The sequence below is a fragment of the Narcine bancroftii genome, chromosome 6 (assembly GCF_036971445.1).
Source record: "Narcine bancroftii isolate sNarBan1 chromosome 6, sNarBan1.hap1, whole genome shotgun sequence".
Taxonomy (NCBI): domain Eukaryota; kingdom Metazoa; phylum Chordata; class Chondrichthyes; order Torpediniformes; family Narcinidae; genus Narcine; species Narcine bancroftii.
The window spans coordinates 63,113,778-63,141,645 of record NC_091474.1 but is presented as its reverse complement, the minus strand read 5'-3'; the positions used below and the strand labels follow the sequence as shown (position 1 = coordinate 63,141,645).

Below are 27,868 nucleotides of genomic sequence, written 5' to 3'. Positions count from 1 at the left end.
CTACAACCTCTCACACTCATAGCCAGAGTTCTTGCTGTTGGGGAGGTGGGACCATTCCCGCTCTCCCCGTCCCAAGTCCCACTGCTCTGAGCTGGCCTCAGTTGCCTCCTGGTCCAGGCCCCTCTCGGGACACCGCTTCACCTGCTGGAGCTTCACTTCCTCCTTTTCCATGGTGCACAGCAGGAGCACACAGACATCCCGGCGGAACTTGGAGTTCATCCCGAAGTAGATGATGGGGTTGTAGAAACTAGCAGACTTAGCGAAGAGGCTGGCCAGCAGGCTGGTGAGCTTTGGGACGTTCCGGCCGCTCGCTGACCACATGGAGATCACTGCATAAGGTGACCAGGCAACAATGAATGCCGTGCAGATCATCATGGAAACCTGCAACCATGGATCAAGGACACGTTAGGGGAGAGAGGCGCAGAGCCAATGCCAACCAACTCGCTGCCTGAGTGGCTCCATGTGTGGCCAAAGATTGCAGTTCACTCATGCACACATTTCCAATTAGTTTCATGCAGACTCCCTCCCCTCTAGAAGCATGAGGAGGATGGTCACCCCCTGCCTCCAGAGGCAGCTAATTCAGAGCATTCATGTTTCAGAACACCTCAGCTGAGCAGAGAGTGTCAGATCCTGGGACCAGAACCCTCTGAGTATGGACGTATAATGGGAGCACACTCTCAGTGCCCCAAGACACATTTACACTGCCCCATGACACACTGACCCTAGCCTCAAGATGAAGTCACTCCAGCCTGTGACACACTCACCATGTTCCAAGACGTACTCACCGTGGCCTGTGACAGACTCACTCTGACCCATGACACACTCACTGTGCTCTGTTAAACATTCACTCTGTCACAAAGCACACTCACCATGCCCTGTAATTCACTCATCCTGCCTCAAGGCATACCCACTCTGCCCAGACACTCACTCTGCCTTAAGATGCAAGCACCATGTCCTGTGACACACTTGCCCTGACCTGTGACACACTCGTCCTGTCCTGTGACCCAGTCATCCTGCCCTGAGACACTCCATCCTGCTCTCTGACAAATTCATCCTGCCCTGTGACACACTCACCATACATCGTGACACACCCATTCAGCCCTGTGACACACTCACGTAGCCCTGTGACACACTCATCCTGTCCTGTGATACACTCACCATATGCTATTACAAACTCACACAGCCCTGTGACACACTCACCATATTCTGTTACACACTCACACAGCCCTGTGACGCTCACACAGCTCTGTGACAACGTTGATCTGTGGTGCCTTTTGTGAGTGAGTACCTGTGCCTGTGGATCTCCTAGACCTAGAGGACTGGTCAGGGAGGTACACCACCCTAGCCACCCTGAGGTGCTGCACAGCAGCAAAGCTCACCCGGGTCACATCCCTCTCCAGCTTCCTCTGGCGTTCTCCTACTTCAGCAATGCCTGCCAATGCCCGTTTGGATTTCACCGCCCGGATGATGGCGATATAAGAGAAGACCATGAGTGACACCGGCAGGAAGAAGCAGCAGACAAAGACCGAGATAATGTAGGACTTGTGAACGGTGGAGAAGATCGCTCTGGCCCAATCAATCTCACACGTTCCATACAGCTGGTCTGCATTGGAAGAAGAAGTTCTGAAAGAAGACTCAGAGAGAGAGGGACTAACATGGAATCACAATTTCCTGACACCACAGTAATGCTCGACTTAAACACATCGACACCCAAGTGGAGTCATATCAGGCCCAAACCAATTAAAGTGGGAGATGTTCAACAAGATGCACACTAAACAGTGAAACTGCTGGGGCTTTGTGGCAATCCCTTGGATTCACATGACCAAAACTCCCTGATCTTTAGCATAGCTATGGACAAGGAATAGACAAAATGGTAGAGTGCGCAATTGGGAAAGGAATAATTTTGATGGGATTAGGAAAGAATTGGGGAGAGTAAATTGGAAACAGATGTTAGAACCATAGAACTATAGAATACTACAGGACAGAAACAGGCCTTATGGCCCTTCTAATATGTGCGAAACCATTTTGTTTGCCTAGTCCCACTGACTGGCACCCAGTCCATAGCCCTCAATACCTCTCCCATCCATGTACCTGACCAAGTTCTTCAAATGTTAAAATTGAGTCCACATTTACCACCTCAGCTGGAAGCTTGTTCCACACTCCCACCACTCTCTGTGTGAAGCAGTTCCCCCTCATGTTCCCCCTAAACTTTTCCACTTTCATCCTTACCCCCATGTCCTCTGGTTTATATCTCACCTACCCTCAGTGGTAAAAGCCTATCTATATTTACTCTGTCTGTCCCCCTCATAATTTTAAATACCTCTATGAAATCTCCCCTCATTCTTCTATGCTCCAGGGAATAAAGTCCTAACCTGTTTAACCTTTCCCTGTAACTCAGTTCCTGAAGTCTGGGCAACATCCCAATAATTCTTCCCTGCACTCTTTCTATCTTATTAATAACTTTTAGGTGACCAAAACTGCACACAATACTCCAAATTTGGCCTCACCAATGTCTTATACAACTTTACCATAACATCTCAGCTCCTATTCTCAGTACTTTGATTCATGAAGGCTAATATGCCAAAGCTCTCTTTACAATCCTATCCACCTGTGACACCACTTTCAGGGAATTATGTATCTGTATTCCCAGGACCCTCTGTCATACTGTACTCCTCAGTACCCTACCATTCACCGTGCCTGTCCTTTCTTGGTTTGTCCTTCCATAATGCAAAACCTCACACTTGTTTGCATTAAATTCCAACTGCCATTTCTCAGCCTATTTTTCTAGCTGTTCCAGATCCCTCTGCAAGCTTTGAAAACCTTCTTCGCTGTCCACCACGCCTCCAATCTTAGTGTCACCTGGAAACTTGCTGATCCAATTTACTACATTACCATCCAGATCACTGATATAGATGACAAACAACAATGGTCCCAGCACTGATCCCTGAGGCACACCATTGTCACAGGCCTCCAGTCTAAGGAACAATCATCCACCACTACTCTCTGGCTTCTCCCATCCAGCCATTGTCGAATCCAGTTCATTACTTCACCATGAATACCGAGTGCTTGAACCTTCCTGACTAACATCCCAGGTGGGACCTTATCAAAGGCCTTGCTATAGTCCATGCAGACAACATCCACAGCCTTTCCTTCATCATCTTTCCTGTTCTTGAGGAAAAGCACATAAGTAATGTGAAGGATATTTAGGGATCACATGCACTGGGTTCTGGAAAAGTTTGTCCCACTGAGTAGTAAGATAAGGGAACAATGGTTGACAAAACATACGAGGCAGCAAAGAGGAAGAAGGAAGCTTGCAGGTTTAGGAAGCAAAATTCCAGGAAGGAATTTAAGAAAGGACTTAAGGGCCACAAGAAGGCCTTGACAAGTAGGATTAAGGTAAATGCCAAGGTGTTCTATTGTAGACGTGATGAACAGACGGATGATGAAAGTGAAGGTAGGGCTGCTTAAGGATAAAGGAGGAAATGTGCCTCGAGGTGGACGAGGTAGGGGAGATCCTAAATTAATACTTTGCTTCAGAGTCTACCAGAGAAAAGCACCTTGGTCAAGGTGAGGCCAGAATAGAACAAACTTATTGTTGAGGTTAAGAAAGAGGAAGTGCTAGATATTCTTAAAAACATTAGGATTGATAAGTCCCCGGGACTGGATGAGTGGTGTTTCCACTGATGCGTTTGCTGGAAGTTTGTCTAGAGCTATTGGAGACTACAGCATAACCCTGGGGATACCACCTGTGTAACTTGCCCAGCCGAGTAACGGAACACCTGACCAGAAGATAGCGGCAGCCCAGATTAGGGCCAGGGATGTGATTATACTCCATTTGCCGATATAGTGAGCTGCAGAAACAACAGGGCAGGATTAGACTGGGAGCCAGAATTAGACCCAGTTCTGCACAACTTTCCCATCCTCTGTGTCTTGGGTAAACGAATGTCTCAACAGCTAATCCAGAAATAAACATACTAATCGACATCTTCAAACCCAGTTCCATCCATGTTCCCATCATCACTCCCTTCCTCCATCTTAATCTTCAACCCCCATTCTTCCAATCCCAGGCCTACTTTCATTGGTCCTTCCTTTGCTCAATCCATTCCCCATGACCCTTCTTTCATCCCCACACCCGTTTTCCAATTTCTGTCTCCTCATAAAATCCCAACCCCAGTTCCAACCCATTCCAATCCCCTCTGCACATTCTTCTATCCCCACCTTTGCCTTCCTCCATGCATCCCCATTGTCTTACTGCCCCTTCCCAGGGACCATTCTCATCCCCATTTCCCTTTCCCCATCACCCACACAACTTCATCCATTCCCAGCCCTATCCCCATCTCCCCCATCCCTGATATCCCCTTTTCAATCAACCCAGTCTCACTCTTCAATGCCAATCTACATTGCCATCCCCACTCTTCCATCTCCCATTCCCCATTAGCCAATTCCCATTTAATTCCATGAACATGACAACAGGTACCTCTGTATGGGTGGCAGCCTTTAATATAACGTATGATACTGATCACGGTCAGTGTATTAATGCTGACCAGACCAAAGAGTAGAGTGAGGAAGCCATCAACCTGTAAAGACAATGGACCACTGTCATCTGTGAGGGTTTGTTGTGGAAGTGTAGTCTATGTAGGAAAGTGGGAGGCAACTGAGGTTCACCAATGTGGTACAAGAGCAGAAAATGCAGGCAAAACACTGCAAGTCAGGAAGTGTCTGTGGAGAGAGAAGCAGCAAGGTTTTGGATGTGGGTTTTCTCATTAGTCCCTTCATCCTTTCATCAGGTCTGACTAAGGGCCCTTTATTTGAAATGTTGATTGTTACCCTCTCCATAGATGCTGCCTGACCTGGTGAGCTTTTCTAACATTTTCATTTTCTGTTGGTTCATTTTTAAAAAAAATCTAACTTGAATAAGACAAGCCTACTGGTCAGCCCCCATCACCTTTCCATGGTGTAGAATATAGTTCGTTACAACTAAGCTTAATGTGCCAGTAACTGTCCTTATTAAACCATGTAGACTCATCCTATCACAGACATTCTCTTTGTTCTCCCCATCCCTCTCCCGCCTTCTCCCCTATTGAAAAGTAACTTGCTCCTCTCACATTCCCAGTTCTGCCAAAGGGTCCCAATCCTTGACCATTTTTCTGTCCAACGATGGGCCTGACCTGCTGAATTTGACAGGGAAGGTGACTACGGCAGAGGACCGGCGAGGGGCTCAGTAGGTGAAGGGTCCACACAGGCAGCAGGTGGCTGGAGACTGGATCTTGAGCCTTGGGAGGGGGCTGAGGACAAGGAGGGCTCCTGAAGGGCTGAAAGCTTTCAGATCACATCAGAGGTTTGGACCTGGAGCGTGGGTTGCCGATGGGTTGGAACAGGGGTCTGTGCAGTTGCAGAGGCTGCGAGAGTGCTGGAGGTGAATCCACACACACTCAGTATCTCTGAAGAGACTCTCCTCTTTAATTATTAGGAGCAACGGGGAATGCTCATGGTGCTTCTTTGCCTTACAGGAGATACAAGTTGAAGAATATCATTGTAAGAAGATCGAAGAGGAATTTCACGATGGTCATGATGATGTTGAGCGATGTAAAGAAAGGATTGGACAGATGGGCGATTCTTTTACTGGATGGGAAATCCAACAAAATGATTTATTAAAGAAGATTAATGCTTTGGAGAATCAGAGTCAAATAAATAATGTTAAAATTGTTGGGTTGCCAGAAGATTTTGAAGGTACAGATCCGGTGAAATTTTTCCAGAAATGGATCCCTGATGTTTTGGGGAAGGATTATTTTCCAAATGGTTTAGAATTGGAATTCATAGAGCGATTAGGAAAAAGCCTTCTCCTGGACAACCACCACGTTCTATATTAATTAGATGTTTGCGTTATCAAGATAGAGAATTGATCTTGATCTTTGGTGGTTAAGAATAATCTTTCTACGCAGATTTGAGTCAAGCTATAATAATAAATGTCATAAAGAGTTTAATTCTGCCAAAGTTGTCTTGTGGAATAAAGGATATAAATTTTATTTTTAGATATCCTGCTATTCTGAGTTTTATAAAATATTTAAAGATTTATTAATACCTTTATTAATGGAAATATTGGAACAAGCAACAAGGTTAATCTTTTCTGGATTCTTTTTTTCAGGCAATTATTACAGTTATTCTTAAGAAAGATAGAGATCCTTGAAAACTGGATCTTATAGACCTCTCTCATTGTTAAATGTTGATTATAAAATTGTAATGAAGGTTCTAGCAAATAGACTGGCAAAATATTTACCAGCTTGGATTTATTAAAAATTGTTATTCTGCAGATAATATTGTGAAATTGATTTCTTTGATCCATATTTCTTGGGAGGAATCCAACCTGCCAATGGTCATATCATTAGATGCTGAAAAGTCATTCAATAGAGTAGAATGGAGTTTTTTTATTTAAAGTACCCTGTATTGGAAAAATTTAAGTTTGGACCGATAGTTATTGGTTGGATAAAGGTTTATATAAAAATCATATTGCCAGAGTTGTGACGAATGGGCAGAAATCTTTGCCATTTATATTGGAAAGATCTACTAGGCAAGGTTGCCCTTTGTCACCAGCTCTTTTCGCATTAGTTATTGAACCTTTGGCTCAATTGATAAGGCAAGATGATAATATTAAGGGTATTAAAGTGAAATCTGATGAATTTAAAATTAATTTATTTGCAGATGATGTTTTGATATACTTTAAAATAGTTACATGATAGGTTGGAACAGAATGGAGAAATATCTGGTAATAAAATTAATGAGAAAAAAGTGAGATTAGTAATTGGTTGAAGAGGATTATATTTCTTGTAAAATATTGTTAAATTTAAATGGTCGAATCAAATTAAATACTTATGTATTAAAGTAGATAGTAATTTTAATCATTTGTATGAATTAAATTACTTACCTTTGTTTTATAAAATTAAAAATGATTTGAATCGATGGATTTACCGATAACATTAATAGGTGGAGTTAATTGTATTAAGATGAATATTTTTTCAATCCATTCCTCGTAAAGTTCCTCAAAATTTTTTTAAAGATTTGAATTCTATTGTAAGGAGGTTTTATAGAAAGATAAAATGGTAAGGGTATCTTTACAAAAACTAACTTGTAAATATGAATTAGGAGGTTTACAGCTTCTGAATTTTCAAAATTACTATAAAGCAGCATAATTAAAATTTATTAATAGAATGTTTGATTTGGAAAAATCATTGTATGAGCAAATATTGAATTGTCTCAAATTAGTGGAAGAATATGGACCAATTTATTTATAAATTACATAATTATAATTTGTCTATTTTGATACATTTAATGGAATTATGGAATATGATAAATTAAATAATAGCTACACAAGGGAGATTTTCAAGTAAGACACCTTTATATCAGAATAAACTTTTTCCTTTTATGTTTAATAATCAGGATTTGAAATTATGGGATCAAAAGGGAATTAAATGAGTACAAGATTGTTATGAAGTGGGTTATTTTATTTTTTTTCACAGAATGAAATAAAAATATGAAATATCATCAAATACTTTTTTTTGTTATTATCAAGTTAGATCTTTATTATTAGATAATTTTGAACATACTTTATGGTTACTAAGATAATCTAAATTTGAAATTCTACTTACAGAAGGCGGGAAGAAAGGATTTGTATCTGAAATGTATTCGTTATTATGCAGTAAAATGCCAAAGTTAGATTTACATAAATCCAGGTTAAAATGGGGAAAAGATTTAGGGAATAGTAATTCATCAGGATGATTGGAGAAATTTATGTAAAGATAGTATGACTAAAATTGTTAATGTGAGATAAAGATTAGTTCATTATAATTTTATATATCAATTATATTTAACTCCAGAAAAATTAAAGAGATCTAATTTAATTCCTTCAGATTTGTGTTTTAGATATCAAAAGGAAATAGGATCCTTTTTACATTCTACTTGGTCATGTGAAATGGTAAAACCTTTTTGGATGCAACTTAAAGAACTTTTAGAAGCCATTTTTAAAGTTAAATTTTCAATGCATCATCACTATTTTTGTTAGGTGATATTAAGGAATTTAGAATAAAGATTAACCAAATTTAAAATTGTATTTTTGAGGTAAGCATTGGCTGTAGCCAGAAATTTTTTAGCAATTACTTGGAAAAATGAGACTGATTTGAGTCTACATAGATGCCCACATGGAGCTGAGATCTTGTATTCCATTCAAAAAAGTAACATAATTTATGTGATAATTATTTTTTTAATCAAAAGATTTGGAGCCCTTATTTGGATTACATGGGTTTAAAATTTTGAATTTTCTGGCCATGCTGTAGTCGTGTTGTTCTAATCCATGGTAATTAATCATGTTATTGTGGTTTATATCTCCTTTCTTTCTTATTCTTTCTTTGAGAGTTAGGTTAGTTGGTTAGGAGGGATTGGGTGTAGGGGAGACAGGGTGGGGGGGGAGGGTTGGTATGGGAGGGGGTGGTAGGTGGGGAGTAGTGCGATATATTTACCATGTATTTTTCATTGACCATATGTATTATTTAACCATATAACAATTACAGTACAGAAACAGGCCATCTCAGCCCCTCTAGTCCGTACTGATTTAAGTGAAACTCCACTAGTTCCACCTACCTGCTCCCTGTCCATAACCCTTCAGTCCCTTCACCTCCATGCACTCATCCGACCGTCTCTTAAATGACAAATTGACCCTGCTGCAACCATTTCTTCCAGAAGGTCATTCCACTCAGCCACCATTCTCTGAGTGGTTTCCCCTCACGTTACTTCTAAACTTTTGCCCCCAAACCTTAATTTATAATCCCTCATTCCAATCTCACCTCCCCTTTTATGTATCATGGGTAAGTAGTTTAAACAAAATATTTTTTTAAATGTATATCATTGTAGAGGCACGGTTGGAGGGAGTGGGCAGAATCAGTGCTAATAGCTCCCATCTTGTGACACCTAGACACAACAGGCTCCTATCTACTGACAACTAGCCATTACAGCCAGGAGGCAGCGTGACTCAGCAGCACCCGTAGGTCTACTGAGAAGCCCTGGCCTACTCAACGTAGCTATGTCATGAGGTCGTTAGTACTTCAGATGTCATGATGCCAGGTCACATGTTGTGTATCTATATTAAGCCTGACAGCATGTTAATAAATGGTTCTACTCTTCTCTGGCTGAGAACATCAGGTGTGGTCTCGTTATTCCTAACTCTTCGACATGATGGCTTATGCGCACAAACATCATCTGCCACATCCTGTTTATTACAATTTTGTGTATTATTACATAAAAGAAAAATTATTCTTGAACCATGATTTCTGAAGATTATTGATCTTTCTTCACCAAATGTAGCAGTGTCTGCATGGGTTTTCCCCATGGGTTCCAGTTTCCTCCCACCGTTGGATGTAATTGGGCAGCATGGACTCATGGGCTGAAATGGCCTGTTACTGTGCTGTATGTCTAAATTTAAAATTTAATAAGGGGGCAGTACAGTAGGCATAGCAGTTAGCACAACGTCTTTACAGCGCCGGTGACCGGGACCGAGGTTCAAATCCCGCACTGTCTATAAGGAGTTTGTACGTTCTACCCGTGTCTGTGTGGGTTTTCCCCAGGGGCTCTGGTTTCCTCCCACCGTTCATAAAAGGGTGTAGGTTAATTGGATGTAAATTGGGCAGCAGGGACTTGTGGGCTGTTATTGTGTTGAATGTCTAACTATAAAAAATTTACAGCACAGAAGCAAGGTTTGGAGGGAGTTGGTGGGTGCCATATATTAGCCAGAATTCTCTCCACCCAGAAATCCAGAAAATATGGAAAAGCTGATCTAATGGGCCTCCAAATCATCACCTGCCCTCCTCTCTAAAATATCAACACAGGATCAGTCACATCAAGGTGAGAGATCAGTGGAACATCTGTCTAAAGTAAAATCTGGAGTCCTGTGCCTCTGACCCCTTGGCACTGCTCAACAAGGGTGAGATTGAATCGACCTTTGAATCCTGTATTGTTTGTTGTCACATGTAGCAAGATATAGTGAAAACCTTTGTATTGCGTGTTATCCAGGCAAGTCAAGATGTAATGGAATAATAAAACAAAGTGTGGGGTGAGGTGTTACAGGAAGTCAATGAGTGCAGGGTATAGTGTTGCTCGGACAAAGTGCAGGGTAATGAGAAATGTGCAGTTGACATTGCAGGGATATCATCTTTTACCAAGGGGGAGTCCATTCAAGTGTCTGATAACAGAGGACAGCAACTATCTTGAATCTGGAGTTGGTGTCCATAACCCTTGTGGTCAGAGGTAAGTCTGCTCCTCACAGCTGACAGCATGGACAATAAGTGGAAAGAATGCACTCTGGCCTCACCTACACATACACTTTACCTGGCAAGTCCATACGGAGGTAATGAGAAAACCATCGTCTCGAAACACATTGAAGATCTCTATAATCCCACGGGAATAACCGAAGAGTGAAATGCTGGCGTCAGAGATGGCCAGGTTAAAGGTTAAATAGTCTGGTGGCTGCAGCGTCGTCTTCTGCCTGTACAGCACAAACATCACCACACTGTTTCCAAACCAGGATAACCAGCCTGAGGGCAGAAACAGGGCAAACAGATGATGTGTATATGTGTGTGTGTGTATATATATAGTCTGTCTGTGTCCGCAGTGATGTGTGTGTGTGTGTGTGTGTGTGTGTGTGTGTGTGTGTGTGTGTGTGTGTGTGTGTGTGTGTGTGTGTGTGTTTAGCTGTATGTGTGTGCATAAGTTATAATCGGAGTTGATTTTGTTGACAGGTATCACCCATCTTCATTGTCTCTTGAAACATACATGTTTGACATGTTCCTAAAGAAACCTCCTATAGAACGGTTTTGGATGGCCTGGGAGCGGATTTAGACGAGGATGTAGTATCCACAAATAAAGGGGCAACATTAGACACTGTCTGGGAAATCCAAGAGGGATCCAGGTGAATTTTCACTATCCAGAGACCAGTCTGGGGCAGTGGTGGGGGGGGGGGGGGGGCGGGGGACACGTGATCAGAGAGCAAGTAACATTCAGAGTCTGAAATGGAGTGCAGTGGAGAGGTGGAGAGTAAACACTGTCAATGCACCAAACCACCTGCTTTTGTGTTGCTATTCCAAGTGATGCAATTAAATATACATAATCACATCTAATTCCTATAAACACAGCATATTTAATGCAATTCTATGTGACACCTGTGAACGCTGCCTTCTGTATAATCCTGTGAGGAGAGGGAGCACTACATACCCAGGCTCAGCAGGTAGATGCCAATCACAGTCTCCCCTTGTTCTGACACATAAGACTCTTTGAAGGGGAGAGCACTGTTGTGGTTCCTCCATGGACCATTCGGGAGAGCCATCCTTCTGAGGCCGGTCATACAAGCCCCTCCACGTGCAGCTTCAAACTGACCCTCGTCCAGAAGAGATCGACAGCCACCTTCTTCGTCCAACCTCAGCCGGGTGCCAGGAGGAGGGCGGGAAGCTGCAGAAGAGGTCAGGCCCAGCCAAGAGCCAATCACTTGCTGTCGCTTTCTGTCCTAATTTGGCCTAACCTCAGGTGGCGAGCTCTCTGAGCTTGAGATGAGCAGAGCTAATCTCCTTTCCCCGGGATATTTGCAGCTGAGGGAAAATGTACCAGATGGTGGGGATAAGGAGGTCATCTTTAATGCCTGGGATTAGAGTGATGCACAGGACGTCACCTCGGACTGCAGAAGGTAACTGAGCTGGTTTTGCTCATTCGGTTGACGGCAGGGAAGGCAGAGTGGAGTTTCCCAGAATTTGTTCCATTGATCATCTTCATATCACTGGGGGTCCCTTCCACTTAATAGTAATTTACCTCTAATTAATCATAGTTTTCCCCCCACGCCAGCCCGTGCCTCCACACCATTCATCACCGAATCTCTTTGCAGCCCCACTGGTCAAGATACCAGTTGTGGAGAGATGAACAATGTCTCAGGTCATTGACCAAGAGAGCAGTCATTGAAACGGCCCGACGTGCTGATTCTGTCTCTCTCTCCTCATCCTGCTTTGTCTGTGCAGTACTTGCTGCATTCCATTCCTTCTGTACTTAATCTCAGATGTTCTGCATTTGCAGTTTTTCAGAATTCTGATTACATTTCGAACCTTGCTGGCCCATTCTAACTGCCCAGCCATCAGGACTGCAATGTCCCAGTGCACATCGCGGCCAATCAAAAACTTCCAAAGTTGTTCCTCTGCTGGGACGTGGGGAGCGCAGCTGCTGGTTTGAAAAAGGCCACCCTTATTTTAATTCCGAGAATCAGTGAAGTAACAGGCCGCCTCCACCCCACAAGTCCCACTCTGCCCAAATACACCCTTGTGACCAATTAACCTACTAACCCTGTATGTTATTGGAAGGAAGGAGGAAACTGGAGCACCCAGAGGAAACCCACGCAGGTCACGGGAAGAACGTGCAAACTCCTTATAGACAGTGGTGGATCTGAAGCAGGGTCAGCGCCTCTATAATAACGTGGCGCTAACAGCAACGCTGCCCGTGCTAGCCCTTATGTAAAGATTATTATTAAATCATCTGCTTTCAAGTGAATATACTTGGAGCTTAAACATTGCACAGCATAACAGACAGAAAGAGGTGTGATTTAGTGGTCATTCCAGAAACGTGGTCACAGGGTGGAGAGGATTAAATATCCAATGATATCAGGTAATATGGAAGGACAGGTAGGAAGGTAAGGGAGATGGGGTAGCACTGTTAGTTAAAGATGAGATCAGGGCAATAGTGAGAGATGATGTAAGATCTAAGGAGCAAAATATTGAGTCCATTTGCGTAGAAATTAGTTACAGTAAAGGGAAAAAAATTGCCAATGGGAGCTGTCTGCAGGTTACCCAGTAATAACGTTACAGTGGCACAGGGAATAAACCAAGGAGATATGTATCATATTTGGATTGTGGAGAAACACGTGGCCTCCCTGCCTGTCTGGAATATTGTGGATTGCGGGTGGTCACATATCCTCCCTGTCTGAAATTTATTCGGAAGTCATATCACCTGTCAATCAAGGTTGGACAGACCCCCTCCTCATTAGTGGACACCTTACCATTGGCTCATTTAAATCACCTCGGGTCATTATTGGCTCAGCACCCAGATCAGAGCTGTATACAACATCAATGCAGAGCAAATTCTTTCTTTCTGCCTCGTGGTCCAAGCCCCAGACGTTGCTCCATGCCAGGTCACTACAGTGAACATCACTGGAAGTGTTGCGGGTAAGGTGTGCATTACACTGAAGCTGAACCACAGCGCTGTGATAGATGAGTCCTTGCAGAGAGCCGCAGCCCCAGTTGGTTCAGGAAACCATGCGTGAAAGTCCCTGTCTGTGGAGTGTGTTCTCAAATTGTGGTGCGCTGTTAGCCAGAATCAGACACACACAAGGTAAAGACCGTACAACAGGCTTTAATCCACAAAGACTTCCACAGAGTCAGGCTGGCTGTAGCTGCAGTAACTCTGAGTGAGGCTTCGGGAGGCCGGCGCAGGCTTATATCCCGGAGGATGATTGACACCTAACCGGGTGGGGCTTGATCCCTTCAGGCCGACTGATTGACAGCCGGCCAGGTGTGGTCCTGTCCCCTTACACTCCTGCAGGTACAGAGGTTGCCCCCTGCAAGAGGCCAGTGGAGTATCACCACATTCACCCCCTTCTTTATTATCCCGGTGGGGGGGGAGCAGTAACAAGGAATCGTACCCACTATACAACATATAATATTTACAGATTGAGACGATCCAGCAGCCACCGGGGTCTCTGTGACCGTTGTAGGACTGGCTCTTGGTCACTTGTCAGAGAGGACGTGGAGGGACTGGCAGCAGGGGTCCGTGTGACTGGTGTGATGACACGTGGAGGGGTGGCCGAGGGGGCCAGTGTCAACGTATGAGAGTCGTATTGGATGGGTGGGGGGGCAGGTTCGTCCCCCAGGGCTGAAGGGGGCCCCTGGTGGTCAAGGAGGTCTTGTGCACCCCATAGCTGCCTGGGGATGGGGATGTATGCCCGGTCGGCATTGTCCTGTGCAGAAGGATGCCATGGGGTGGTGGGTACTCCTGCTGGTGCTGGGCCCCTGGTTGAGGCGGTGTCCTCCCTGCCACTGCCGAACCTAACGTAAGCGTAGTTATGGTTCGCATGTAGGAGGAAGACCTGCTCGACCAGGGCTTCGGCCTTGTGTGTCCATACGTGCTTATGCAGGAGCACCAGTCCCGGCGACATGAGCCATGCTGGGAGGGACATTCCAGACTCCAACTTCCTGGGGAATGAGAACAGATGTTCATGAGGGGTCTCGTTGGTAGCCATACCCAGCAATGACCAAATGGCATGGAGCGCCTCAGGCAGGGCATCCTGCCAGAACTCAACAGCCACACCCTTTTGAATTGAGAGCCAGGAGGACTGCCTTCAGACCACCCCGTTTTCACGTTCAACTTGTCCATTGCCTCTCAGGTTATAACTTATCGTGCGACTGGTTGCGATGCTCCTCGCTGTCAGGGACTGGTGCAGCTCATCACTCATGAAACTAGACCCCGGTCGCTGTGGATGAAAGCAAGGTAGCCAAACATGGTGAAGATCTGCGCCAGGGCCATGGAGGTGTCCGGGCAAGGGATAGTGAAAGGGAAACGTGAGTTCTTGTCCACTACCGAGAGGAAGTAGACGTTTCAGTTCGTGGAAGGCAGGGGCCCTTTGAAGTCCATGCCAAGACGCTCAAAGGACCAAGTTACAACATGGGCCTTGGGCGTGCGGAAGAAACAGGGCTTACACTCCGCGCAGACTCAGCAGGGCTCGGTCCTGTCCCTGACGTCCCTGATGTTATACAGCAGATTCCGGGACTTAATGAAGTGGTAAAACCTGGTGACACCTGGATGGCAGAGGGACTCATGTAATGGCTGCAGCCTGTCATCATGCATAGACGCACAGGTCCGAGAGAGGGCATCAGGGGGAGTCGTTAAACTTCCCAGGGCGGTACTGGATGTCGTAGCTGTAGGTTGTCAGCTTGACTGTCCAGCGCAGGATCTTGTCGTTCTTTTTTTAAATATTTTTTTTATTTTTCACACTGTGAACCATATCAAGCAAGATATGCACAAACATATCTATTAAATTTACACAGTGGTCTTTTCTCCCGTTTTTTACCCCCTTCCCTCCCTCCCCTCTACCCACCCCCCTCCAATACCCATAAATATTCAACATATTAAATACAATAAAACCATAAAACAATATTTTCACACAAAGGAAAATAAACAAGGAAAATGTGTCATCTATTTATTACACACTGAATCTAGTCATTTTGTCATCATTTTCATTCTCATTTTAGGGGATGGAGGTCGTAGGCAAGCTCTCTCTGATATGTTCCATGTGTGATTCCCAAATTTATTTAAACATTGTGACTTTATTTTTTAAATTATATGTTATTTTTTCCAATGGAATACATTTATTCATTTCCATGTACCTACTGTATACTCAGGCTCTCTTCCATTTTCCAAATTGACATTATACATTTTTTTTCCTATCGCTAAGGCTATCATAATGAATTTTTTTGCAATTTATCCAATTTGAGGCCAAATTCTTTACTTCTTATGTTACTTAAAAAGAAATATCTCTTTTTTTTGCTATGTTATTTTTTGTAATTTTATTTAGTATCTGATTTAATTCTTCCCAAAACGTATTTACTTTCGTACATGCCCAAGTTGCATGTAATGTTGTTCCCATTTCCTTCTTACAGCGAAAACATCTATCTGATAATGTTGAATCCCATTTTTTTAATTTTTGAGGAGTGATATATACCCTGTGTAACCAGTTATAATGTATCATGCGTAACCTTGTGTTTATTGTATTCTTCATAGTTCCAGAACATAACTTTTCCCATACTTCATTCTTTATCTTTATGTTTAGATCCTTTTCCCACTTCTGCTTAGGTTTATAGTCTATTTCATTTTCCTTATCTTGCAGCTTAATGTTCATGTTGGTTATAAATCTTTTGATTATCATTGTGTCTGTAATCACGTATTCAAGGCTGCTTCCTTCAGGTAATCTCAAGCTGTTTCTCAACTTATCCTTTAAATAAGCTTTCAATTGATGATATGCAAACATTGTACCATGAGTTGTTCCATATTTGTACTTCAACTGTTCAAATGTTAATAAATTATTTCCCAAAAAACAGTTTTCTATTCTTTTGATTCTTTTTCTCTCCCATTGTCTAAAGGAAAGGTTGTCTATTGTAAAAGGGATTAGTGAATTTTGTGCCAATAATAATTTTGGTATTTGATCATTCATTTTTTTCCTTTCTAAGTGGATCTTCTTCCATGTATTAAGTAAATGATGCAGTACTGGTGAGTTTTTATATTGCACCAGCTTTTCATCTCACTTATAAAGTATATGTTCTGGTACCTTTTCCCCTATTTTATCTAGTTCTATCTTAGTCCAGTATGGCTTTTCCATTGTCTGGTAAAAATCTGATAAATATCTCAATTGTGCGGCTCTATAATAATTTCTAAAATTTGGTAACTGTAAACCACCTTGATTATACCTATCTGCTAATTTATCTAATGCTACCCTTGGATTCCTCCCTTTCCACAAGAATTTCCTCATTATTCTCTTTAGTTCCTTAAAGAATTTTTCTGTTAAGGGAATTGGTAATGTTTGAAATATATATTGTATCCTTGGGAACATGTTCATTTTAATGCAGTTTACCCTCCCTATTAACATTAGTGGTAATTCTTTCCATTGTTCTAAGTCTTCCTGCAATTTCTTTATTAGTGGCTGATAATTTAGTTTGTACAAGTGGCTTAAGTTATTATCTAACCTGATCCCTAGGTATCAAATTGCTTGTGCTTGCCATTTAAATGCTGATTCTTTTTTAAATTCGGTATATTCTGCGATACTCATTGGCATCACTTCACTTTTAATTGCATTTATCTTGTACCCCGATCTTTCTCCATATTCCTTCAATTTCTTATGTAATTCTTTTACTGATACCTGTGGTTCTGTTAGGTATACTATGATGTCATCTGCAAATAAACTGATTTTATACCCCTTCTCCTTTATTTTTATCCCTTTTATTTTCTTTTCTATTCTTATCAGTTCTGCCAAAGGTTCTATTGCTAAGGCAAACAATGAGGGGGATAGTGGACATCCCTGTCTAATTGACCTACTTAATTTAAAGTGACTCGATACATATCCATTTACTGTTACCTTCACCAATGGTCCATTATACAATGGTTTTATCTAATTTATATATTTTTCTGGTAGATTGAATTTCTGTAATATTTAAATAAGTAATTCCACTTCTGTCAAATACTTTTTCTGCATCTAGAGCAACAACGACTGTTAGTTTCTTATTTCCTTGAACTGCATGAATTAGATTAATAAGTTTACAGATATTGTCCAGTGTTTGTCTTTTCTTAATAAATCCAGTTTGATCTTGTTTTACTATTTTAGGTACACAATCGGCCAATTAGTTTCCTAATAATTTCACTATTATCTTATAGTCTGGGTTAAGTAGAGATATTGGTCTATATGATGCTGGTGTTAGTGGATCCTTCCCCATCTTTGGTATTACTGTAATTATTGGTGTCTTACATGAATCTGGCAAGTTTTGTGTTCTTCTATCATGTTCATTACTTCCAGGAGAGGAGGAATTAATAACTCTTTAAATGTTTTATAGAATTCCATTGGAAATCCATCCTTTCCTGGTGTTTTATTGTTTGGCAGCTTTTTTAATATATCCTGTACTTCCTCTATTTCAAATGGTTTTATTAGTTTGTTTTGCTCCTCTTCTTGCAATTTCAGCAGTTCAATTTTAGCTAAAACTTCCTCTATTTTATCATCTTTCCCATCATTCTCAGTTTAATACAATTGTTCATAAAATTCCTTAAAATTTTCATTAATCACTGTTGGATTCTATGTAATTTGTTTGTTCTTTTTTTTTGATGCCAGTATCGTTCTTTTAGCTTGTTCTGATTTAAGTTGCCAGGCTAATATTTTGTGTGTTTAATACTTTTTCTTTATTTTCATTATGTTCTTCTCCACCTTATACGTTTGTAATGTTTGGTATTTTATTTTTTTGTCCGCCAATTCTCTTCTTTTTGTTATATTGTCCTTTGTTGCTAGTTCTTTTTCTATACTTACTATCTCCCTTTCCAACTGTTCTATTTCCTGACTGTAGACCTTTTTCATCTTAGTTACATAACTTATTATCTGCCCTCTAATGAAGACTTTCATTGCATCCCATAATATAAATTTGTCTTTCACTGATTCCATATCTATTTCAAAGTACATTTTAATTTGGCGTTCAATAAATTCTCTAAATTCCTGTCTTTTAAGTAGCATGGAGTTTCATCATCTATATGTTCTTGGTGGGATGTCTTCCAGTTCTATTGCTAATAACAGGGGTGAGTGATCAGATAGCAATCGAGCCTTATACTCAGTTTTCCTAACTCTCCCTTGAATATGGGCCGACAACAGGAACATATCAATCCTTGAGTATGTTTTATGTCTACTATTACTATTACAGTAATACAAAGACGGGGAAAGATCCACTAACACCAGCATCGTATAGACCAATATCTCTACTTAACACAGATTATAAGATAATAACTAAACTATTAGGAAACAGATTGGCCGACTGTGTACCAAAAATAGTAAAACAAGATCAAACTGGATTTATTAAGAAAAGATGAACAGCGGATAATGTCTGTAAATTTATTAATTTAATTCATGCAGTTCAAAGAAATAAGATGCTAACAGTGGCTGTTGCTTTATATGCAGAAAAAGGTTTTGACAGGGTAGAATGGAATTATTTATTTAAATTATTACAGAGGTTCAACCTACCAGAAAAATATATTAATTTGATTAAAGCATTATATAATGGACCATTAGAGAAGGTGACAGTAAATGGATATGTATTGAACCAATTTAAATTAAGTAGGTCAACTAGACAGGGATGTCCACTATCTCCCTCACTGTTTGCTTTAGCAATAGAACCATTGGCAGAACTGATAAGAACAGAAAATAAAATAAAAGGGATAAAAATAAAGGAGAAGGAGTATAAAATGTTTATTTGCAGATGACATCATAGTATACTTAACAGAACTAGAAATATCAATAAAAGAATTACATAAGAAATTGCAGGAATATGGAGAAATATCAGGGTACAAGATCAAAGCAAATAAAAGTAAAACGTTGCCAATGAGTAATGCAGATTATACAGAATTTTAAAAAGAATCACCATTTAAATGGCAAACACCAGCAATCCAATACCTAGGTATTAGATTAGATAATAATTTAAGCCACCTGTACAAATTAAATTATCAGCCATTAATGAAGAAATTACAGAAAGACTTAGAACATTGGAAAGAATTACCACTAGGGAGGGTAATTTGCATTAAAATGAACATATTCCCAAGGATACAATACTTATTTCAAACATTACCAATTCCCTTAACAGAAAAATTCTTTAAGGAACTAAAGAGAATAATAAGGAAATTCTTGTGAAAAGGGAGGAATCCAAGGGTAGTGTTAGATAAATTAACAGAGAGGTATAATCAAGGTGGTTTACAGTTACCAAATTTTAGAAATTTTAGAAATTATTATAGAGCAGCACAATTGAGGTATTTATAAGATTTTTACCAGACAAAGGAAAAGCCAGACTGGACTAAGATAGAGCTAGATAAAATAGGGGAAAAGGTACCGGAACATATACTTTATAAGTGGGATGGAAAGCTGGTGCAATATAAAAGCTCACCAGTACTGTATCATTTACTCAAAATATTTCACTTAGAAAGGAAAAAAACAAATTACCAACTCCCAAAATTATTATTGACGCAAAATCACTAATCCCTTTTACAATAAATAACCTTTCCTTTAGTGAATGGGAGAGAAAAGGAATTAAAAGAATAGAAAATTGTTTTTTGGGAAATAATTTATTAACATTTGAACAAATGAAGTACAAATATGGAATAATTCATAATGCATACCTTCAACTTAGAGCCTACTTAAAGGATATATTGGGAAGCAAACTGAGATTACCAGAAGGAAGCAGCTTTGCATATGTGATTACAGACACAATGATAATTAAAAGATTTATAACAAACATGTACATTAAGCTGCAAGAGAAGGAAAGTGATGAAATAAGCTATAAACCCAAACAAAAGTGGGAAAAAGATTTAAACATAAAGATAAAAAATGAAATATGGGAAAAGTTATGCTCTGGAACTATGAAGAATATAATAAACACAAGGTTATGCATGATACAATATAATTGGTTACACAGGTTATATATCACGCCCCAAAGGTTAAAAAAAATGGGATCCAATGTTATCAGATAGATGTTTTCGCTGTAAGAAGGAAATGGGAACAACAGTACATGCCATTTGGGCATGTGAAAAAGTGAAAAAGTTTTGAGAAGAACTAAATCAGGTATTAAATAAAATCACAAAAAGCAACATACCAAAAACTCCAGAGATATTTCTTCTAAGTAATATAAGAAGTAAAGAATTAGGCCTCAAACTGGATGAAACGCAAAAAAGATTTATTATGATCGCCTTAGCTGTAGCAAAAAAATGTATAATGTCAACTTGGAAATCAGAAGAGACCCTGAGAGTGCAGCAATGGTACATGGAAATGAATAAATGTATTCCATTGGAAAAAATAACATATAATTAAAAAAATTAAGTCACATTATTTGAACAAATTTGAGAACCGTACATTGAACATAACAGAGAGGGCTTACCTCGGACCTCCACCCCCTAAAATGATAGAATGAGAAGAAGACAAAAAGATCTGATCCAGTGTGTAAAAGTAGATGACACAATTTTCTTGTTTATTTTCATTGTGTGATGACATTGTTTAATGGTTTTATTGTATTGTACATGTTGAATGTTTAATGGGTTTGGAGGGGGGTGGGAAGGGGGGAGGGAAATTAGGGGGGAATAAAGGGGAGAAAATGCCACTGTGTATATTTAAGAGGGAAATGTTTGTATGTATTTTGATTGATATGGTTCACAGTGTGAAAAATTTAAAAAAAAAATTTTTAATCCTCGCCCGTTCCAGTATATTTTCTCTTGTCGTGTATCTCAAAAATTTTACTAAGATGGATCTTGGTTTATGATGTGTCTGTGGTTTCGAGCTAATGCTCTGTGTGCCCTTTCTATTTCCATTTATTCCTGCATTTCTGTCATTCCCATGACCTTCAGGATCTATCCTTTTTATAAATTCCTTCATGTCTGTGCCTTCTTCACCCTCCTTCAGGCCCTCTATTTTTATATTGTTTTGCCTACTATAATTTTCCAACATATCAATTTTCTGAGATAACAACTCTTGTGTCTCTTTAATTTTTTTGTCACTTTCTTCCAATTTTTCTCTTAAGTCATTTATTTCCATTTCTACAGCCATTTCCCGCTCTTCCACATTCTCTATTTTCCCTATTTCTGTCATTACCAGTTCTAACCTTTGCATTTTATCTTCTGTTCAAAACTCTAATAACTATTCCTTTAGTGATCTCATTTGTTCTTCAAAAAAGACTTTATCTATATTCTGTTCATCAGTTTTACCTTTTATTTCTCTGTGAAGATTTTGGTCTTCTTCTTCCTCTTCTTCTGTGTCTGTACCTGCGTTTGTGTCTTCTTCTTCTCTTCTTTGTATCTGTGTCTCTTCTGTTTTTCCTGATGACCTCTTTGTCGGGCGTCTTCTTGCTGGGCCTCTTGTTGCTGTTCCTCCCCTCTTCGGCTGCTCGTCTGTTGTGCTTCTTGATGTTGGTCTTGTCGATCTTTCCTCCATCTGTCTTCCACGTTTGTTTCGTCGTATCCTCTTCTGCTGTCTTCCTTATCCTCCAGCTGATAGCCTTGGTGTCGGGTGTCTCTCAGCTGCTCGGTCTGTGACAGCCCGCTCCTTTGCTGAGCCCCTTTCCCGCCAGTGTCCTCTTTCTCCTCTGATTGCCAAATTTTGTTTGGCTCCGAGAGCCATTTTTGTAGTGTACTGGCTGGTGGGTCTCGACTCTGCAGGGCAGGTACTGACCTCAAGGGTTGGGTGCTCCTCGTCACCACAACGTCCTGTTCCTTCCTGCAGGTAAGGCCTTCTTCCTTCTTTTCCGGCGACTTTTTTACTTCTTTTTTTCCAGCTGTTCTTACTTTCTCCTTCTTGGAAGCCATCTTCTTTCTCTTCTCTGTATCTTTATCTTCTATTTCCTGTACTTTATTTTTGTTATGCTTTGCTTTTTCCTGAATTTTTTTTCTATTTTCCTGGAGAGGGCTGGTTTTCCCTACTCCAGCACGTGATTCGGATCTTGTTGTTCTTGATCTTACTCTTGTGGGTAGTGTTAAACATGAATGCCACAGCCCACTGGTCCGTGAGGAGGGTGAATTTCCTGCTGGCCAAGTATTGGCGCCAGTGACAGACCGCTTCCACAATCACCTGGGCCTCCTTTTCAATGGCACAGTGCCCTAGCTCAGAGCCGTGGAGGGTCCTGGAGAAGAAAGCGACAGGGCACCCCCCCCTTGGGTTGAGGGTAGTGGCAAGGGCTACCTCGGAGGCATCGCTCTCCACCTGGAAGGGGGAGTCCTCATTCACGGCTTGTATTGTGGCGTCCGCGATGTTCTGCCTGATGCGGATGAAGGCTGCCTACGCCTTTGGTGGGAGGGGAAAAGTTGTAGCTTGGGCCAGTGGGCGGACCTTGTCCAATAAACGAGGGACCCACTGCGAGTAATAGGAGAATAGGCCAAGGCACCTGCGAAGGACCTTTAGTGTGGGGGGGAGAGGTAGCTCCATTACTGGGCGTATCCTTTCTGGATCTGGTCCAACGACCCCATGGGCCATGATGTACCCCAGGATGGCGAGGTGGGTGGTGCTAAACACACACTTCTCCTTGTTATAAGTGAGGTTCAGCTTCCCGACCATCTGGCGGAATTTTTCCAGGTTAGCTTCGTGGTCCTGCTGGTCACGGCCGCAGATAGTGACGTTTTCCAGATACGGGAACGTTGCCTTTAGCTTGTGCCGGTCTATCATGCGAACCATCTCCCGCTGGAAGACAGAGACCAAAGGGAACTCAGCGGAACTGGTACAGGCACCCATCTGCCTCGAAGGCGGTGTAGGGCTTGTCCTTCGGGTGGATGGGGATTTGGTGATATGCCAACTTCAGGTCAATCGTGGAGAAAACCCGGTAGTGGGCTATCTCATTGACCATGTCGGCGATCCTCAGTAGGGGGTAGGTGTCCAGTTGGGTGTACCAGTTAATGGTCTGGCTGTAATCCACGACCATCCTCGGCTTACTTCCCCCTTTGACCACCAGGACTTGGGCTCTCCAAGGGCTGTTACTGGCCTCTATGACACCTTCTGCCAGGAGTCACCACACCTCCACCTTCACGAAGTCTCTGTATGTGGCGCAATAGCGCCTACTTCTGGCGGCGATCGGCTTGCAGCCTAGTGCAAGATGTGGGAAGAGTGCCGGTGGGGTGATGTGCAGTGTGGAGAGGCCACAGGTTGGCTGGGGCTGGTAGGTTGGCGTGCTGTGTAACATGAGTGCAGATTGGGGCCCCCCGAAGGCAAGGGTGACACTCTGCAGGTGGCACTGGAAATCTAGGCCCAGGAGGAATGGGGAGTAGAGTTTGGGCATGACCAGGAGCCTGAACCCTGTGTATGTCTCCCCTCCCACAGTTATATCAGCCGAGCATCGCCCGAGGGTACCAACAGTCTTATCTTTGGAGGCAAGGGTGATCGAGCAGGTAGTGGAGTGGACTTTTAATCTCAGGGAGTGGGCCATGCTCGGGTGAATGAAGCTCTCAATGCTGCCACTGTGAAACAGGCACTTAGTTAACCGCCCGTTGATTTGCACGTTCATCATAGAGCGCCCGAGGTCGTGAGGGATGTCCCTGGTCAGCGTGGTGGCAGACAGGACTGTCTCAGGGTCAGAGTCATCAGTCTCTGGTTGTGCGTGGCGATTTATGGCATCCAGAGGCATGGGGAGCATCAGTAGGGTGGACTGGTCATCGCCCATGTTGACCACGTTGACATTGGTCATGGGGTGCAGTGTGTGGCAGCCAATGGCATCCAGAGGCATGGGGAGTGTCGGTAGGTCAGCCTGGTCATCGCCTGTGTTGACCATGTCGACGTCAGCCGTGGGGTGCGGCGTGCGGCAGCTGATAGCATCCGGAGGCATGAGGAGCGTCGGTAGAGCGGCTTGGTCATCGCCCGTGTTGACCACGTCATCCTCATTGTCATCAGGGGCCCTCCGTGTCAGCCGCTGCCTGGCCCAAGATGGCGGTGGAACGTGGGGGCCCACTGCGTGGCTGGCCTCCTTCCCCAGCTGTGTTTGTTGCACCGGAGAAGTGACGTCATTGTGGCCGGCTGCAGTGACGTCATTACATCAGCCAGATATGACGTCACGCCGTGAGCTGAAAGTGACATTGCTTTAGTTTTCGGCGAGAGGCGCTGGTGAGGGCGGGGGCTGGTCCAGGTGCTCAGGGCACACGCTGTGATCATCTCTGGTGGAGCTGGATGCTGACTGTCGGAGTCGGGGAAGGCAGAAGTTGTAGAGGGGACAATGGCGCTGCCCAGCACGCGCACATGGAGGTGTCCGCAGGGGAAGTGGGGAGGTCACAGAGGGCCACTGAGCTGCCGGCTGGTTTTGAGAGGCATACTTTAGCAAAGTGGCCTTTCTTGCTGCATCGGGAACAGTAGTGGTTCCTAGCCGTGCAGTTTCGGCGCGATCATCGGTCTGACCCACACTAGGACCCACAGTACTTACAGGGGCACCGGGCGCCTGCCGCAGTGACGCTCTCCTCCCCAGCTCGGTCTGGGGCTGCAGCTGCAGTGTGAGAGGGCCATGAGGGAGTCTAGGGGAACCTGGAGTCGAAGTCTTCGATATGCAGGGCTGCAGCTTCCAGGGTTCAGACCACTTCCACTGTCTTAGTCAGGGCGTAGATATTATCTTCTAGCAGCTTCTGCCGGATGGCCCTCGAGCATAGCCCTCAGACGAAGGCATCCGGATAAGCCTCTCAACCTCCTCTGCGCCTACCCTGGGTTCAGCCAGACATGGTTGGCCCAACTCTCACAGGTGTCCCAGGTAAGACTCAGCTGTCTCCCCCGGTTGCTGGGCTCGGGTGTTGAGGAGCTACCTTGCATAGACTGCATTCATGAGGAGCTTGTACAAGTTCTTGAGAGTGTCCATTGCGGTCTTGTACGTGGAGCAGCCTTTGGTTGCCTGGAAGGCGTGGGGATCCAGCCTTAACTGGAGTAGGACCAGCCTCTTCCAAACTGAGTCCAGGATGGCATCTGCGTGCGCCTCGATGATTGCCTCGACCACGTGCCACCAGATCTCGGCGTGTCTGGGCTTCCGGGTGGCATGGGTCGACTTCGAGGCTCCCTGCACTCAGTTTTTCCATGGCAGCCGTGGGAAAATGTTGTGGATTAAATTGTGGTGCGCTGTTAGCTTGAATCAGACACACACAAGGTAAAGATTGTACAACAGGCTTTAATCCAACAAAGACTTCCACAGAGCCAGGCTGGCTGCAGCTGCAGTAACTCTGAGTGAGGCTTCGGGAGGCTGGCGCAGGCTTATATCCCGGAGGATGATTGACACCCAACCGGGTGAGGCTTGATCCCTTCAGGCTGATTGATTGACAGCCGGTCAGGTGTTATCCTGTCCCCTTACACTCCTGCAGGTACAGAGGTTGCCCCCTGCAGTAGGCCAGTGGTGTACCACCACACAAGTGCGTGGCGTACAGGCGGCCACTTGTATCGGAATCCAACCTAGGTCTGATGTGAATGTATATATGGTTGTTTAATATAGTAATGGAATAACATTTGACGTTCTCCCCTGTTTTTCTCCTGTGTGTTAATTAAAGTCATGTGTGATTATAACACGTGTCCAGACTGTGTGAATCCACCGAACTTGATGGTCTTCCCAACATGGCAGCATGTAAGGAAAGAACTACAGTTATCATGGGGGACTTTAACATGGACATAGACTAGGTGAATTGCGTTGGTCGAGGCCATGGTAAGGAAGACTTCTTAGAATGCACATGTCATGGCTTTCTTGAACAGCATGTTACTGAACCTGCAGGAGTATGCTATCTTGAATCTGATCCTGTGCAATGAGACAGTAAAATTAGCGATCTTGTAGTTAGGGATCCTCTTGGAAAGAGTGATCACAGAATGACTGAGTTTATCATACAAATGGAGGGTACAATAGTTTGGTCTAAAACCAGTGTGTTATGTCTAAACAAGGGAATCTACAAGGGGATGAGGGAGGATTTGGCCAGCGTAGACTGGGAACGCAGGCTATATAGAGGACTTTCAAAGAGATTTTTCATGGAGCTCATTAAAACTATATTCCAGTTAAAAGCAAGGAGAGTAAAGGTGGGGGCTGCCAGCCTTGGATAACTAAGGAGATCAAGGAAGGCATCAAACTAAAATCTTGTATGTTCAAAGACACCAAGAGCTGTGGGAAACTAGAAGATTGGGAAAGCTTTAATAAGCAACAAAGAAGCACAAGGCAAGCAATAAAGAAAGGGAAGATAGTTGTGACAGAGTATAAAGAAATGTTTCTGGGAGATAAATTGGGAAAGGTTTGTTAGAGTAGGTGACATGCAAACTCTTTAAAACAGATCTTATTTGAAATACTGGAAACATAGTGGCTTCTCACACCTTTTTGCAAGGCCTTTGAAGAGAGCTCAAGAGATGTCACTAATGGATTCTTGTTTACCCAAAAGCAACAGATGAAAGAGAATGCTGGCTCCGCTATTGTCTGCAGGAGACTTGCTGTTGTAAGAAGGTCATGTGGTTTTGTAAGCAGAGAGAGTCAAACAGGCTTTCTCTCAGTCTCGGAATGTGTGAGAGAGAGAAAAGCAGAGATCAGTTCTACAGTGTTACAGCCAGCAGAAGTTGCTGGGACTGAATCAGGACAAGCTGGCAAGCTTTTGGAAGATGGCCTGGTCGAAGTCCTTGTGGTTCATACAAGAGGAGAGGACGGGCTGTCTCATGTTTCACTTAGAATAAGGGAAACAGAAAGGAACTCTGTGGTATCCTGAAAGAAATTGGTTATCATCTGGAGAACCCTGAAGGGGCAAGTTTTGTCAGCAAGACACTGAGGTGGCTGATGGAAGTACATCAGTTGTGGATGTCCTGGAACAACAAATCTCTCTCTGAAAACTGGCAAGAACCTTTCTGAATGGTAACCATTTACCTTTCAAGCACCAAAGCCTGGTGAAGTTTATACATTTTAAATTCTGTGCACAGTGTAAGAATTGCCTGCAACTAGTGAACTTGGAGGAATGAGGAGTGAGATTGGACTGTGAACCAAAGAACTTTTCTGAACTTACACACACATCATACACATGCGCTTAGAATTAGAAGGGGGTTAAGTTAAGTGAATAATAGATGTTAAAGTTTTATTCTGTTTTCATGTTTAAAGATAATTAAAAGTAACTTTTGTTTAAGTGTCCATTTGTCTTGGTGAATATCTATTGCTGCTGGGTTTATGGGTCCTCTGGGCTCGTAACAGTCTATGAGAAAAGGTTAACACAAATATAAAAACAGACAGTAAAAGTTTTTATAATTATATAAAGTGCTAAAGTGAAGGTTGGATCCTTGGAAGATGAGAAGGGGGAATTGATATTGAGAAATGAGGAAATGGCTGAGGCTTTGAATGACTATTTTGTGTTGGTCTTCATGGTGGAGGACACACTGAACATGCCAAAGACAGGTGCTTATGGATGTGATGGGAGGTGAAGACCTGGATTTAATAACTATCATTAAAGAGGTAGTTCTCAGAAAACTTGAGGGTCCGAAGATAGACAAATCCCCTGGTTCTGATGGAATGCATCCCAGAGTACTGAAAGAAATAGCAGAAGCTAGTCGAGGCTTTGGTAA

At 42.8% G+C, this 27,868-nt stretch overlaps 1 protein-coding gene across 1 annotated transcript; it reads right to left on the bottom strand.

Annotated features, from left to right (window-relative positions):
- On the bottom strand, positions 1 to 14,445 carry LOC138737303 (uncharacterized). The gene is made up of 10 exons (XM_069888056.1): positions 14,314 to 14,445; positions 13,740 to 14,029; positions 13,073 to 13,274; positions 12,129 to 12,243; positions 11,254 to 11,487; positions 10,372 to 10,577; positions 4,478 to 4,577; positions 3,747 to 3,851; positions 1,380 to 1,603; positions 1 to 381 (listed from the first exon to the last, which is right to left on the bottom strand). Exons 1-10 carry the CDS (start codon positions 14,443 to 14,445, stop codon positions 1 to 3), a joined length of 1,989 nt encoding a protein of 662 aa, XP_069744157.1.
- Positions 14,446 to 27,868: the final 13,423 nt, after the last annotated feature.

What these genes read in the sequence shown, in the direction of transcription:
- LOC138737303 (XM_069888056.1), bottom strand. Translation starts at nt 14,445, where the DNA reads ATGGACAAGTTGAACGTGAAAACGGGGTGGTCTGAAGGCAGTCCTCCT. An exon ending in AGGCTGCCACCCATACAGAG is followed by an intron (nt 3,852 to 4,477) that starts GTACCTGTTGTC and finishes TTGTTTCTGCAG; the next exon opens with CTCACTATATCGGCAAATGG. An exon ending in CGGCTGGGCAAGTTACACAG is followed by an intron (nt 1,604 to 3,746) that starts GTGGTATCCCCA and finishes CTTCCAATGCAG; the next exon opens with ACCAGCTGTATGGAACGTGT.